The sequence below is a fragment of the Onychostruthus taczanowskii genome, unplaced genomic scaffold (genome assembly GCF_017590055.1).
Source record: "Onychostruthus taczanowskii isolate IOZ18803 unplaced genomic scaffold, ASM1759005v1 scaffold20, whole genome shotgun sequence".
Classification (NCBI taxonomy): Eukaryota; Metazoa; Chordata; class Aves; order Passeriformes; family Passeridae; genus Onychostruthus; species Onychostruthus taczanowskii.
Window position 1 is genome coordinate 12,221,709 of NW_024499240.1, and position 16,771 is coordinate 12,238,479.

Below are 16,771 nucleotides of genomic sequence, written 5' to 3' on the forward strand. Positions count from 1 at the left end.
CACTGTTGAAATACTGAGGCCTTTTCATTTATAGTGTAGCTCATCTTTGTTCAGAGTGCTTGCCAAGAGTGATGGCATGACATCAGACAGCAGTGACTGAACCAACCTTTCAGGAGCTGAATCTCCCTGCAGGCACTGTTGAGATGTAACTGACTTACCTGTGTGAATCCCTGGAGTTGAATTAAATGTGTACTGGGGAAGGGCTACATTTCCTCAGTGCCTACAGTTGTGCTGTTTTGATGTTCTAGCATTCATGACTTCTTGTTCCTTTACACTGCACAGTCCTATTCTGCTAGTTCAGCTTACTGAAATGTGGAGATTCCCATGCTGTTAAACAGAAGTAGTTTAGTTTACTATAAATCCTCAGATGAGGATTTGGGGGGTTGGAGAAAGTTCTTTTGACCTTCTGCAGTTTCCCACTGATAATAGTGAGGCTCCACACTCATGCTAGGAGAGAATGTATCTCCATATGCCCTGTGGGCATGCAGTAACTGATAGCAAATCACCTTTATGCATTGGCTCTCACATTTCCATATTAGCAAACTAAGTTAATTTTTTGGCTTCCACCCCTTTAGAATTTAGGAGAACTGGTTGGTATCTTTGGCTGAGAACTGGTTGGTTTTCTACTGAGCTAGCTGTTAGAGTATTTCTAGCAACTGCTGTCTGCTTATGTTACATTTCCATTGCAGAAGGTTAGTTCTAGCATACTCTGTTTTATTAACACTGGATAAAAACTTGGACAGGCAGAAAGTTACTGAAATTGTCTCTCAGGTATTTTTGTCTATCTGTTTGGCTGTTTTTTCTTGTAAAATGTAAATTCTCTGGTTTGTTAGCATTTTTGGTTCCTGCTTCAGATCTTATGCAACAGAAGTCTATTTATTGTTCCTGAAAAACTGTTTACATTTTTCACTTTAAATTGCCATTTCTTTATATTCAGATACTCATTTTCCAAAATAGCTAATAAGTCATTGAGTAAACTGCATTCCAGCAGTAACTAGCAGAACACATGGCTCTCTTGAAATGTTTTTCTCTGTTTAACATAGCTATAAAATGTGAAAAGTTGTATTGTATAGCTGCAAAATACTTCTTTTTTTGTAAAACAGGTTTGTGCCTTTGTAATGTTGAAGTACTACGGTAGGTTCACTTCACCTGCTATAAAAACTTCCTAAGTTTCCTATAGAAATAAAAAATACTCAGCTTTAGTCCTTATTTTAAGGATCCAGAATACAGTGCCATGTGTGCAGTCCTGCACACTAATCCTTATATAGCTGTTATACAGAAAATCCAGATCTAGCCCATGCAGGTTCTTTCTAGAATCCTTGGGTTTAGTTGGTGGCTAACTTAGGGCTCTAGTGTTTGATACTGTATTGAGATACAGATGATACACTTGCTACTGCCTTGCTAAGTGAAACGCTGTGAATGCAGAGAGAAAAATGTAATAAATTTGCAGATCTCATTTTAGAGAACTGTTAACAATTTTAGAAATTAAAAGCTCTTTCTATTGAAACTGCATGTAATACAGCAATAATAAACAAGCTTCTGTAGTTTTGGATTTCTAGTAAAGTTCTGAGTTGGTAGCTACAAGTTGAATTCCAGCTGGTCTATATTTACTGTTTGGATTGTAAGTTTTGTTTATTGCAGTATCAGAGTTTTAATATGGCTTTAAAACAACATGAGAAAATGAAATTTAACTTTGATCATTAAACTATGTTTTAATGACTGCAAAAGCAAACTGTTGTTGTCATCTCTGTTCATTATTTTAGAACATTTAAGTTAAAACTTACAGCAGAAAAGTTGGCTTTTCTGCTCAAGTTATAATGTTCTTAACAAGACTGTTCCGGTCACATTCACAAAACTCTTCCTTCGAAGGAAAATCATTTAGGCTGAAGAAAAAAAAGGAAATTTCCAAACCTCAGAGCCTTCAGAATGGAACCCTGATACTTTGTTAGTATCTTAAAATTGAGTCATTCCAGAGAAAAAAGAAATAAATGTGTTTTAGTTAAAGTAATTGCTCTTGGGAATGGAGGTGTGAAAAATATTTGACAACTGAGTTGCTGAATTCTTCTGATGGAAGCTTTTTGCTTTTTCTGTCATTATCCTCACTCAAACAAAAACTTTGTTTGCTTTAAGTCATAAAACAGAGGAAGTAAGCCTGGAAAAAAGTTAAAAGGGGAACTAAAGTTTAAAAATGTTGCAATTTGAGGTTTTTAATATTTAGGGTGTTTTAAATGTGTTATTTTTGAGTCCTCAAACTAGCTGTTCAATTACCCTCAGGTTCCAAAGAAATCTGATTAATTTATCTTTGGTTTGTAATTTGTTGTCTTGTATCTTATTAATGTCTGTGTCCTCTGCTTACATTTTGTCAGTGATGACTGATCTATAGCCAATAATAATGCTGATTTCTTTATTTTTTCCCATATATCCTTTGTAAACATGCAAACATTTCAGCCCAAATAGGAAATGTGCTTGGTCCAAATATTTTGCATTTTGTCTTTGTCAGAGGGAGTTATCCCTTCTCTTTTTCACTGAGTCAGTTTTGGTCCTAGTGAAATCTTTATTAATAATAATCTTTTAGTTAATTGGTAGAGGTTTAAGATTTTCGCATTTCTGCTGCTCACTACATCACCCTTGAGAATAGGAATGGATCTTTGCTGGTGGTACATCTATGAGAAGGTTATTCACTCAAAATTTTTCCCTGATGAGCTCACCTGTAACAAATTCACTGATACAAGCTGCCCAGACTGTTTTTTGTCCCAGTGGTGGCCTAACAGGCTGGAAGATGGGAGATGTTCTCCTTTTGGAATCCTCATCCAGTTGTAAGTCATGGGATGGAGCAGGAGTTGTGTCATGGTTGTGATACACTTTAAATTCTATAGCCCTTTCACAAAGTCTGTGATTTATATTTTGAAATGTAAAATTATAATACTGCTGCTTTTACTTATTTTTGAAGTGAATTTAGCATTAAAGCAATATGATTCCTGTTGCATTTAACTCACTAGCCAGTGTCCTAACTGGAAAGAGACAGGGTTGTTGGTATGCTGGTGTAGCTGACTGAGCTGCAGATTCAGTAATTTAGGATCTTCCTTGAGTTTCGCTTTAGATATTGTTCATACAGACAAGAAACCTCTTTTGTGTACTTGCATTGTTTTAATAATTTTCCTTACATTTCATTGTTTTAGTCAAGAGGAAACTCTGATCAGGTATCATCTCCCATTCTTGATCTCCTAAGGTAATGGGGGAGGAAATGTTTAAACTGCATTATTAAATACCTTCTGCAGATCATATTGGGTTTTGGAGAAGTAAATAATTTTATTCCTGTAAACAGGCTTTGTGTTCAGATGGGTTTGTCACAGATGTTCCAAACCTCAAGAAGGGTTGTCTTAACAATTCTAGCAAGAGAGATTTCATCAAAAAGGGGTGCCAGTGCCACTCGTTTGTCACCAAGGCCATAGACAGAGCCTGCTCTGGCTGTCATAGTGATCGCAGCTTAGCACAGAGTCAGGAACAGGGGACATCTATTTCCAAACTGCAGTTTCAAGCATGGAGTGGTGTAGTTTTGTTCAATAAGCCTAGTAAGGTAACAAGAAAAACAAAAATGCCTCCCACATAAAAGCTTTCAAACCTCCCCCAGACAAGAGGGAACAAAGCAGATCACGAGCAAAGGGAGGAACAGCCCTGAGGTGTGGGTAGACAGCAAGGCTTGCTTGTCTCACAGTCTGGTCAAAGCTGCTGTGCAGAACTGCTGCTGCTTCTCATCCTGTGTTGCCAGTGGCCAGCCAGTAATCCAGCATGTGACACACATCCCTATTGGTGTGCTTCTCTTGCTGTCTTGGTATATTTTTCTGTTTAATCAGAACAAAACTTTTGGGGATCTGGAAGCCTTCCATGGAGAAAAAGTTCCTTTGGACTCATTGGTCCTTTGTCTGGCTGTCTTTGCCTTCTTTAAAGTCTAAAAATTATATGAAGCTTCAGTGAAGGAGTCACAAGCCCTTTCAGAAGGGATGCTGTAAATACAACATGCCGGTGAATCGCAGGGCTCTCTTCTGATACCCGTTCCCAGAGCCTTTGCATTTTGGGTCAGTGGAAGTAGATTGTTTTGTAGTTTGTATCCACTTGGTAACAGGAAATTACAGCTCTTTAAACAGCTCTTGAATCTTAAGAATCTTGTGATCCTGTGTCTCTCCTGAGTCATTCAAGTGTTTTGGTGCAGTTTAAACTCCAGCGGGGGATGCTGCTCATTCTTGCTGATTTTGTTTTGTTTTCTTTATATTGGTCTGTGCAACCTTTGGTTTTATTAGTGACTTGAGTCAAGTCTGCTATGACAACTGTTGACTGACTTCCAACTTGGAAGCTTATAACTATGTATACTTATCTAGGATTGCACAAAATATGGCCCATTGCTTTTATCTGTAACTGTGATTCTTCCTGATGTTGTAAGAGTTTGTTTATATTGTGGAAAATCCTGTCTTGATGAGGGGGTTGTAATATTGTGTAAGCCTTGTCATGAAGAGTTCGAAATACACGTTCAAAATGGCCTCATTAAAAATGTAGCTATTTTAAGCCAAGTAAAAATGAAAAAGCAGCCTGCTGATAACTGGACTAGCGCTGCAAAAGAGTTGTTTTACTTGCAGCTATCTTACTCATGCCATGGCTTCATACAAGCAGTTACAATGAATCTTAAGGGGTGTGTAGAATGAAGCAGCTGGATTCTCAAGGCTGAGTGGACACTTTACATGTATGGCTGATACAGCAACAGTTCAGGGATAGTCTTTACTGAAAAAAAGTCGTGTTTTGGGAGCAATTTCTGTGTGAGAAGACTCTAAAGAAGATGAAGAATTCTGCATGTTTGATATGTTTTCCTAGGTTTTAATCGAGAAGACAACACTTGAGGATTTCCTTTCTGTTTCAGCACTTGGGAGCCTGTTTTAAAGACTGCAATAATTACAGCTTCAGTTCCAGGCTCTGCGTGAAGTGATTTTAATTTTTTTTCTAGAATTAAGTGACTATCATCTATAATGTATATTTCAAAAGGTTGTAGTCTCTAAACTTATTATTCCTGCTAAGTTACTTAAATAAAAAGTTAGATCACTTTGCTTGCAGTAGAACAGAAACCCACAAATAGTTAATGTCTAACTTGAAGTTATTTTTTATAGAAAATATTAGCATATTTAATAAGGTATATATATTTCAATGCAAAAAGGAGAAAAACCTTTTGAATTTAAATGTGCCATTCATATAATCTACAATGGTGTTACGAATCTTCAGTTTTCTCTAGATGACTCTGAATTTCTTTAGGTGCTTAAAAATAAAAAGGCAAATTCCTAACAGTTCATACTGGGAACAGCAGGGCCACAGAAAATCACTCAGTGTTCTTTTTTTCTCCCTATGCATTCTTGTGGTCTGCATCAGGTATAATGCAGTTACAAGTGGCTTGCAATAGTTAATGGAAGAGTAGTGAAAGCCCTTAAAATTATACTGAATTTTGAGAACCTAAAGATAAGTTTTCTATATAAACTTTTTACAGTGTTGAAAATCCGTGGCTGCACCAGCTAAGGTGAGTTTAACAGAGGAGAAAAGGATGCTGTTTGTTCAATACCCAGGAGTAATGGAAACCAAAGTTTTGTAATTTTTTTTTATATGTAGTGTTGACAGAGACTTTTTCCCATTTGAAATGAGGAATATTTCAGTGTAATTATTTTTGGTGTTTTTCGAAGCCAGTTACTTAAGTTAATTTTCCTGCTAAAGATTCTTATTGATTTTTCTGGACAAGAAATTACTGCATATTTTTACACTGTTACACTGTGTTCATGTTGGTTTTTTTTTTTTCTCTGTAACAAAGTCCGTGTAGAAAGGAAATAGGAGCCAACTCTGAAATCTAAAATAAGGACTAAACAGCTTTTCATTTGCCTTTCTACCCTTTGAGATGCCAGAAGCAATTTCCTCTTGAAGCTGACTTCCTTTCTGGAAGTGATTTTCATCTCCAACCATGTTGAGGCTCTTTTCTCATTCTTTCATTCTGACTAACTTGCTTTTTTCCTGTCTGACTTTCTACTGCAGTTGGGAACTTCTGGAGGTAAGTAATGACAGACAAGTTTCTCTCTAACTTTCTTTTTCAGTTCTTCTTCCCCCTCGCCCCCCCTCACCCAGTCAGTCTAGAAGGACAAACAAAGCACTATTGGTGTCCTCTGCAAGAGAGCACTGATAGGGGCTGGCTGTAAATTGACGTGGCATGGAAAATCTCTGCTAGTTGGGAGCAGCTCTAATGTTGCTGCGAAATCAAGCCTACTCTTAACCAAGTTTGTGGCTTGAAATCATCACGAGCTTACTGCTTCTGTATTAAAAATGAATGGAAAGTACCTTTGCTTTTCAGTCTGGGAACTGGAATTTTTCTCTGTTTGGATTTACAGCTAATAGGAAAAAAAAAAATCAAGGGGAATTATTTGGTTCCTTTTTTTTTCCTGTAGTAAGAGCGACAGATCTTGCTGCTCCCCCCACCTTTTCCTGCGACTTAATCATTTGCAGATCTTGCCATGGGGTGCGGACTGAGAAAGCTGGAAGACCCAGATGATAGCAGCCCTGGAAAAATCTTTTCTACACTGAAGAGACCACAAGTTGAAACAAAGACGGATTCTGCATATGAATATGTATTGCTGGATTTTACCTTGGAAGGTATTTTTTTTATGCTGTGTCTTTACTATTTTGAAATAAGAAGGAACAGGATTTAAGTTAGTTTTGTCTTGTTTGACTTACAGTAAATCTTAGGCACTTTTATCGAAGCTAGCCAAAATGTAAGACTTTTATTTTGAAACACAAATCATGACGAAGGTTCTTACTTGTATAAAATTACAATGGAAACTGCTGAAGTATTTTTAACAACCAAACCCTCCAAATTATACAACTGTCCTTGTTAAGGAAGCTGGCTAGAAACTGTTAAGAGATTTTTCCCTAGTTTCCTGTGAGTCAGATACTGCCATCCGTACTCGCTTTGAATAATGGTTGTCTGAATTCAGTGTGACGGTTCAGAAAATACACTGTGCCTGAGCCTTAATTGAATAACAGTTTTTTAAATGCACTCGACTTCCGAAAACAGGCTGTCATTGTCCTTGTTACTTTATGCAGAAGTAAGTCTGTTTCTTAGTTGTGTATCAGGAGTAACTTCCCCTCTTACACCCACTGCAGTCTCTTAGTAGAAGTTTCTGTTACAAGAGTCTGAGTTTTGTCTTACTTTTTTTCCCAAATGCTTTACTGGTAGTTGTTGAATAGTCTTTTGAAATTGTGTCTGAAATGAAACAAAATCTGTATGCATAGCTAGAGGCAGACAGCGCTCTGTGGGATACTTCCTTCCCGAGGGTGTCCCATCTCTAACAGAGCAACTCCCTGTTCCACAAAGTTGAAAACATAAACAAGCCCAGATGGCTGCCCTCAGAGCACAGACAGCTCAGTTCTACAGTCACTTCATAGTAACTTGCATTTTCTAACAACCCAATCTACTGGAAATGCTTAATAACGAGGATTTGAAGTAAATGCTGTTACTAGAAGGGTTGGATAAAGGGAAACAGTGTAAGTGCAGATCTTACTGCAATTACAAGAACTTTTTTCATAAACTAAACTTGGCTTTTGATTATTTTTAAGTGTTGTAATATTTTTATTTAAAATACAAGAGTCGTTTCATTAAAAAGCTGTGGGGTACTAACAGAAGATATATTCTGCTAGGCTATATAGTACTAGAAATCTAACTTTGTTCTGTTTATTTACACAAAAAGTTTCTCACTGGTTTTTTCCTTTTGAAGAAACAAAACTGTCGAATAAATCACGGTAAGATATTGGAAATAAAGCTAGGCTGCCTAGTACATACATGGATTATCTAGTGATATAGGAAGGATAAATTTTTTGGAAACTGAAGAACATTCAGTGTTGTTAAACAGCTTCTGTTCCAGATAGTTTTGCTGTGTTTTCAAGTTACAGTTTCTAATAGTGTTTTAGAAATTATTTGTTTTAAAGGTGGTTGTGACCTTTGAAGTAATAGCCCATCAACCAAGTGCAATTCAAGGTGTATCTCTGTTTTAATAACCTAGGAGTATGGCAGTAAAGATTCATTTTCTGTTGTTTTGTCTGATAATCAGAATTGCTTTGCTTCAGTGGAATTATGAATGTTAAATAACTGAGATCAGTTTCAGAGTTGCCTCACTCTTTTTTAGGTTTCTTACTGGAAGTAAGGGGATTTATAAACAAAGGTGTCTTTCTGTTGAATGGTTCTATACATGTGTATATAACCTTAAATTTTTTTTAAGTCTCTATTTTTAGAGCTAAGATGAATACAGAAAAAGAACATGGTGCATATATCTACTGTCTTGGAGGCATTTTTCACTTCTGAATGTTTCTGAAATGGGTGGATTGGCTCAAGTATTGTGGAGAATATATTGAGGTTTTTTTCCTTTTTCCTTCAGTCAGCTTGCTCATGTACTTGTTGCTATTTGAATGTCTTTTGGCTTAACTAAACTAAGTGAGCGCCCTTTATCACTTCAGACCAAAGTTTTTGCTCTGCTGTCAAGTTGTGTGTTTATGGCACTCAGTCTGCTTTGCCTACTTCCAGAACAAAGTCTTCCTCTGCATAGGAGGTTTCTGTGTGCCCGAGTGATTCCTTGCCACTGGATCTTGCACCAAGTAAAACAGAAAATCTGTACTTAATAACATTTTAAGATCTTACAGCAAACCATGTCCTGTATCAAGATAAAAGTATAGCAAGCACAAGTGTGTAATTTCAATTCAATATGCCTTATTCTATACTTTATCAGATACATTCAATGTGCAGTCAAAACGAGCCTGCTGGGGGAACTTTCAGCAGTCCCTGATCTTTTCTCCCAGGCCATGATGCAGATTAGGTCAACCATACTGTAGTCTGAATTTGCTGGCTGGAGTCCCTGTGCATCTTAACTAGTTATTAGCTGTGCACTGAACCTTGGCTTCTCCTTTCCTGGTCCCCAAAATGCTCCCATCCCTACTGTAAAAATTAGCTTTGAGTTCCATGGAGGACGATGGCTATCAGGGGAATCCCAAACAAAAAAAAATCACAGCCAATCTTTTATTTTGGTGGACTGGAATAGTACAAAAAAGAGGGAGCAGTGGACTCTGAAGTGTAATTTTAAATGCTAGTCAGTGATTGTAAATTCCAAGGTCTCAGTCGTGAAGCATATCCCAATCACACAAACAGCTGCTATTTTTTTAAGTCAGTTTAACCAGAAAGTAGGGATAGTTTATAAATTTCTACTAAACAGAATACTTTTGCGTTATCCACTATCCTTCTCTTAGGGGAAAGAAGAAATACTGATGCAGCCTACTAAGATGACATGCTGTCAAGTTCTTGTCACTCTGAATGCCAGTGTGAATATGTATGAAATAGCTGTTTTGTCATCATCTTCAGTATCTTGCATCTGAGGCTTACTATGCAGCTGGAAAATTAGCTGGAATTGTTATCGCTACAGTATTTTGGCTACCTGTTGAGAGCATGTCAGGAAGGAAACTTTTTTTATGAAAAAGGGTTTAAGACATTTATAAAATCAGAGAAATTATGATCATATTGCATCATTCCTGCTTTTTTGGTCTGTGGGCTATGGAGCAGTTATTTCTCAATACATGTGGCTCCTGGATTTACAATGAGTGGAGTCATGGGATGGGGGTATTGCTAATGACAAAACATCATCTGTTTACAAAAGGGATGCTGTGCTACACTGTCTGCTTAAAGAAAAAGTGCAACAGCTCTGTCCTTGTGACTGAGAATGACTGACAGTTTAGTTTAATAGCTTGAATTTGCTGGTTATCAGCAATAAACCATCAGTATGTATGTTGGTGATAATTTTTGGTGGTGTGTTTCCCATGGTATAAATTATTCTGGTTCTTCTTGATGGCTTTTCTGTTAAGGCTCTTGCAGTGACAAGCAGAGTAGGCCACCATTCATTTTCCCATTAGTAGAAAGTAGTGTTAAAAAGCATTTGAGTGTTGTAAAATACCAGTTTTTGATATTTTGTGGTGTTTTTGTGCTCTTTTTTTAAAGCCCTCAGTAACTGTATGTATGTCAATAGTATCCACACTTTATACTGGGAGGGCAGTGCAGTGGCTTTACAGAACACTACGTGTGAATCAGCAGGGTTCTAATTCAGTGTATTAGAATAAAATATTTGTGCAAACTAAGGAGTCATATCTCTGATTTTTGATAGTTTAAAACAGTAGTTATTTTCAGTTGTATGCTTTGAAAGGGAATGTTTAGGGCAGCACACTAGTTATTTGTATCTTGGACAAAGTGTTGCAAGGTCACGTAGTTTTGACTGAGGCATCGTTTAATGCACATGGGCACTGGTCTTAATGCATAGAAGGTCCTGCAGAGGGGGATCCATCAGGATCCAGTCAAGTAGGGTGCTTGGAGCAGAGGTCAGCAATAGAGCAGCAGATTTCCAGGCAGGCTGTTTTGTTATCAGAGTTCCTAAGTGCAAAGGATGAAAGCTTTGGCAAATCTGTGCTGGCATAATGACTCTTCTGCTGCTATTTGTGTGTGAGTATTGATTTCCTGCTTTCTGAGACCATCTAGAGTTCCAACATGTACTTGAGAGAAACAGGAATTACTGACCCATCAGACTGACTGTAGCAGGGCATGTATCTGTTACCAGTGTGGAATCTTCCTTTTCTCTTTGCAAAAGCTGTGGATCATTTAAACAAGATTCTCCAAGAAGTTTTCCCTTTATCTCTGTAGTTTTCCCTAACAATAATGTATTATCCAGGTGTTGCCTATTGATGCAAAATGCCTGCACATGCTGAGAGGGACCCTCCTTAGAAATCAGTGACTCGCTTAGGTGATGTGTAAGTCTGTTGAGAAAAGGAACTGGGACTGTCAGAATGTCAACTGATAAGCCTTAGATCACTTCTAAGGGAAAAAAATACTAGTGGAAACAAATCAATTGTCATAGGCTTAAATCTGTTATGTGGAAATTTACCTGAAAACTAGAGTTGAGGGATACTGCATTAGTATGTTTAAGGCTTTGTCTAGGCAAAATAGTTGCTTTGTTAAGTTCAGCTCTATTATGTGTTTAGATGTTAGCACAGCTTTTAAATCAACTTGGCAGACCTTGATCAAACAGAAAATGTTGCCAAGTATGTTAAAAATAGATGGTATCAAGTTGTAAAAATAGGTGCTTGAAGTAGTTGAATAGTGTTGAATCATCCGTGAATCTGCTTTTTCTTGTGTAAATAGAATTGTAGGTTTTAATAAATGCCTGGGGACAGATTTTGTGGGGTTTACATAAAAGGAACTCACCAAAATGTTTATAGACTACACAGTATCGTGTGCTTCTCTTCTGCTTTCAATGCTTTTCAGCTTCTTCAAATCCAGAAGTTATCAAGATAAGTTCTGTGTCGGATATAGCATCTCGGGTGGAAGAATATTACAGCAAAGGCTATGTGGTAGGAGCTGTGCATCCCATTATGCCAGTGGGACGGAGGAGGAGTTTCCCTGCCAGTCACATGTATCGAGTGGTACTCTCACGATTAAAACTAAGGTAACAGTGAAATCACTTGAATTCACTGATCCTTTACTGAAGCCATTTGTAAGTGGGCTGCTCAGCATTCATAATTTATTAATTTGAAATGAGCGCCTCAGATTAGCCAGTTAGTAATGTCTTTAATTAATGCTAAGCACATAGTAACCTAATGTTTCCTTTGCATTAGTAAATATCCTAACAAAATCCAAAGTGTAATAACATCTGTCTTGGAACTTGCAGCAAATAAAAGATTAACCAAAATGCTAGGAGAGTAATAAGCTGCTTTAAACTGTCTCATGCTTGCTTGTTCTTGGTTTTCAAAACTTTTGTCTTTCCCAGGGAAAAATGACATCGTTTGTGAATTAATTTGTCAGGGATAGTTTGGGTTTTTTCCTTATTAAGAAGGAAATCATCATTCTGGAGCAGAGGTCATACAAAAGCTTAGTTTTGACACTGAGGGAGGGCAAGAGCTGGGTTATGTTCCAGATCCATGGTCTTGTTTATTACTCTTGTCTTTACTGCATTAAAATCACCATGTGATCCTAAAGAACACATACAAAGCAATGTTACCATTCATTAGTTCCTTTGAATGCAAAGAAAATAAGCTCTTGTTCTTATTTTTAATAACCAGGAAGTGGATTTCTTACAGCATTAGAAGCTGTGAAGCTTCTCCTTCTCTCCTGAGTCGTTATGTGATGCGCAAAGGTTCTTGTCTTTATTTGAGGGACTGGGAGGGTGTGAATTGGAAGCTGCCTTGCTGCCACTCCAGTAAAACATTCATTTGAGCGAAATTCTCAAACCCCTTGATTAAACAAGCATTGTCAGGATTATTTGTTGTTCATGCAATTTATCCTTTATAAATTCATCTGCAAGCAAGGTGAATGCTGTTCCTGTGGGCACAAGGTTGAGTAAGAAAGCAAAATGCTTGCCCGGGAGCTGAAGCTTCCAAGAGCTGACACTGCCAGCACACAGCTCCCACACTTTGCCTTATCCCTGTGGATGTGGCATCCTTTGGGAGTTGTTGTTTGAACCTTTAGGCCCTTGAATGGGTGAAGGATGAGACTCTCTAGCCTTCCTGTGAAACTGGAGTAGTTTCCAGTTTCCTTCCCAGGTGCCATATGTACCAAGGCTGGTTTTGCTGTGGGCAAATACACTTTCTCCAACTACTGTTTGGAAAGTTAACTTTTATATTTGAATGTGTCAAATTTATGTTCTTTTTTAAATGAAATGGTTATACAAAGAAAGCATCAAATAAAATCCTGTTATATTTTTGGCATACGCTAAATATTGTCTGACTAATAACGCAACTGGCTTTAGATGAAACATGAGTACTGTTCTGTGGAGAGTTTTGTGCAGGAATGGCTTGATGAGAAAGGACATAGTGAAATTGGCCTGATAAAACTAGATGGGAAAGGAGGCTAATGCTATCTTGAAGGGATAGGGTGTCCTTCAGAAGGGGAAGTCTCGGTAAGACTGTATCAATAAGTTGCAGAATTAGGGACTGAGAGTTAGCTCTAAAGCCTCAAAAATGCAGAAGAGACCTTCAGATGATGTAATGACGCAAATAACACATTAACCAATGATGAGCTACAGTTTTGCACTATGTATGAGCTAATTAAGTATTGTATTTAACCAAGTGTATGATTATCAATAAATTGAGAGTTTGCTGATGACCATCTGGTGTCGCCTCTCCCTTCTTCGACAAAACTATTCCGTAACTTTAAATGCAAGTTAGTGTTTGTCATCTTCAATATGAGAGATTTAAACATTATTTAACCCTCAGAAAGTGTTTTTGTATTGTATTCCTAGTATTTGCCTATACTGTTTCATTTAACAGCTGCAGCTCTGCTTTAGTTACAAAAACCAAGCAGCAGAATGTTAAAAGTGTAAAAGGACCATTTCTATTCATGGTATGTTTTCTGCAAAACTGAACCTGCTTTGTGTTTACTCAATTTATGGTTTAAATTTGTGTGGTTTGCATTTTTTTATTACAAATGCAGAGCTGTTTGTCAGTAAAGCTTAATTTCCAAAATATCACTCTGCATGGTCTTCAGATGAAATTCCTGTTAAATATTAATATTCTTATCCTGGCATTGAAACGCACAGTACCTGTCACTTTGTGTAAGAAACAGAACAAAACACCAAAACCCACTGAGTTCTAAATAGTATGAAGAAGCATTGTCAGGATTTCATTCATAACTATTCCAAAAGAAAAGAATTCTATATGCAAGCATTTGCTCAAGTTGGCAGCAAACTCCTGACAAAGACTGCTTTCTTTCTGTGTTCTAGCCAGAAGCACACAGCACCCAGAGGACAAAGGCACCCCAGGCTGGTGATTGAGGAATGCCCTTTAACATATGAAACACTGACAAATGAAGTAGTGAAAGAACTGCTAGAAAAGGTAAGGGAGATTTTTCCAACTTCTCTTCAGATTTTTGTTTCTATCATACATGTAAGTTACATTTAGTGGTTGTGGTTTTAGTTTTGTGTTTATTTTATAGAAGCTACAAAACTTTTCTCAAAGTGAGAAAAGAGTTACATTTGTAATGTAGGACTAAGTATGCCTGTAAAGCTTTGGAAGCCTTCACTGAAAGGGAAGTCAGGCTAAAGCTTGATCTCTCTTTATAAAATACTTACATTATATGTGAACTTTTTTTTCTGAGTTAAGTACCTAAGAAGAAATGTTCTTTTCATTCTTTAATAAAAAATACAACATGTATAGGAACTGTAGTAAATATTTACTTGGCACAGCTTTTGAAGACATTGTATAGCTACAGAAAACTTCTACTGGAATGCAAGTTACAGTTCTAGTTCTTTTTGTGTTTAACTTCCTCTGCAAAATTGAAGATTTGCTGAAACAGGAAGCTATTGTTATTGTAAGAGTTAGTGATATCTGTCACATTAGTTGCCAAGGAGGGTAGTAGAAGGAAAAGCATATTGGAGATCTTTAATGATCTTTGAAATTTCAAGAATTGTTTATATTTTATAAATGGCTTGTTTTGACTTTGTCAGGTGTTTCAAATTTAAAATGTGATTACATTATACATTTATACCATATATATATACCTATTCCAGGTTGGTGGTGTAGCGTAGCAGACAAAAATTAGAAGGAAAAACACGCTTGAAATGAGCAGTGATGGAGTCTTGGAAGCATATCTGTTACAGAAGTAGTATGTGAGAATAATATGATTTTAAAATGCTCTGTTTTAAAAACACAGAGCCATTATAATCAAGACAAATCTTCGTACTTTTAAGAAATGAAACAATAAGATTTTGTGGTGTTTCAGCAAAAAGATTATTGTATTGTCTGTTTTTCTCTGTGGCTTGTTAAATTTAAAACTATTTTGGCTGTCCTTGAAGTAGCAGCTCTGTAGATATAACCCAAGTGATTGGCATATTGTATCATTGCTGTACATAAATAATGGCAGTAGATAGACTGAAGTGTCACACTCATGGTACTAAAAAGGGATTGCAGTACCATCAGTTGTTTGGTTTTTACTCATTCTGGAGATTAATAGTTTATGTGAGTAAACTGAATATAGATCCTTCCCCCTCTGCCCTCACTTAATCCAGTAGTTCCCATGTGATGTCTTCTTTGTGAGCTGAAGCTCCTGTATTTACCTATGAGTGTCGAAGAAGGGAGAGGCGACACCAGATGGTCATCAGCAAACTCTCAGTTTAATGATAATCATACACTTGGTTAAATACAATACTTAATTAGCTCATGCATAGTGCAAAACTGTAGCTCATCATTGGTTAATGTGTTATTTGCGTCATTACATCATCTGAAGGTCTCTTCTGCATTTTTGTGATTTTAGAGCTAACTCTCAGTCCCTAATTCTGCAACTTATTGATACAGTCTTACCGAGACTTTCCCTCCTGAAGGACACCCTGTCCTTCAAGATATCATTAGCCTCCTTTCCCATCTAGTTTTATCAGGCCAGTTTGACTGCGTCCTTTCTCATCAAGCCATTCCTGCACAAAACTCTCTACATTTCTGTGTCCTTTCTTATCAAGCCATTCCTGCACAAAACTCTCCACATATGAGAATTTTACTGCACAGGGGAGCTTGTAGTACGAGGTGTCAGTGGGGTCAACTTCCTAAAAGGCAGCACTCCTTAACAGAGGTAACCACCTCCAAGAACAGACACATCTCACAGGTGGCACAGATGTTACAGTTGTGTGTTGAGACTTCAGTGCAGAGGAGACACCACTGGCTGAAATAAGAGGCTCTGCATTTGCTTCTAACTCCCTCCTCTCTCTGCTCCTCCACTATCCTCAGTAATAACAAAGCTGAGTAGCCTCCAAGGGAACCAGCAGGTAATGACTCATGGCTCATGAGAGAGATACTGACCTTCAGTACTGTAGAAGTATTTTTAGTATGACTGGCATCACATATGTAAAGAAATACTATTTATTGCTCTACTGTACTGCTTATCAATACAACACAGTAAATAAAATACTTTGGGTTTGTTCTAAATGAAGGATTTTGTGTACTCTGAGGTCAGTACCAGTGTTGGCCACCTTTCTTGGCCTGACTCCAAAGACAAGCTGGGAAACTTCCATTTACTTTGTAGCAGGGGCAGCATCAAAGACAAGTCACCCTTCTGTAATACGGTGTTAGGCCTTCACTAAACAGCAGTTTAGTAAAGTGGTTCATGTATGTGCAAGTTGTAAAGAAGAAAAAGGTCCGTGCAATTCTAAAATGACTCTGCAGCTAAGTTTATGTTGTATTGCAGGTTAATGAAGCTGCTAAAAGAGGAAAGAAGTTTGTGGGATTTGTAACACAGCATTTTCCTCAGCCTAAAGCCTGTAATGGAACAAGCAGAGATGGAGGTGCAGAGCTGGAATCAACACTGGGCAGAAGAAATCGGGAGTACAGAAGAGAATACTTTGAGGAAAACTATAAAAACTGGAACGAAGGGACATTGAGCGGTCATTCATCTGAGAGTGGGATAGAGGAGGAAATGCATGGAGAAAGCAGACTGTTAGAGGATTCAGATTTCCAGTTTGGAAAAGAAGTCAGCCCTTCTAAACCACGAAAAGGAGATGGTAATAAATGCTGCTTGTTTGTTGCAGAAATAAGGTATTTAATTGAGCTGCTGAGGCATTGGAAAAAATAAAAAACCAGCATTTTTTGTTGCATCACATACTGGTTTTGGAGATGCCTCTACACATGCATATGTAAATGCATACATATTTCTAAAAGAATTGCCAGTAAAAGAAGCAGAAGAAATATTTAC

At 37.5% G+C, this 16,771-nt stretch overlaps 1 protein-coding gene across 2 annotated transcripts in view; it reads left to right on the top strand.

The window, feature by feature from the left end:
• The first annotated feature begins 6,226 nt into the window (after nt 1-6,226).
• The window catches only part of RFTN2 (raftlin family member 2), a 30,169-nt gene continuing 19,624 nt past the window's right edge, over nt 6,227-16,771 (top strand). The window contains exons 1-4 of one of the 2 annotated variants that reach the window (XM_041403462.1): nt 6,227-6,669; nt 11,366-11,546; nt 13,818-13,929; nt 16,268-16,580. In XM_041403462.1, coding sequence (XP_041259396.1) covers nt 6,531-6,669; nt 11,366-11,546; nt 13,818-13,929; nt 16,268-16,580 — 745 coding nt within the window. In that variant the 5' untranslated portion in view covers nt 6,227-6,530. Of the gene's footprint in view, nt 6,670-7,423; nt 7,561-11,365; nt 11,547-13,817; nt 13,930-16,267; nt 16,581-16,771 lie in introns of those variants that run through there. The other variant, XM_041403463.1, reaches the window with a different exon arrangement.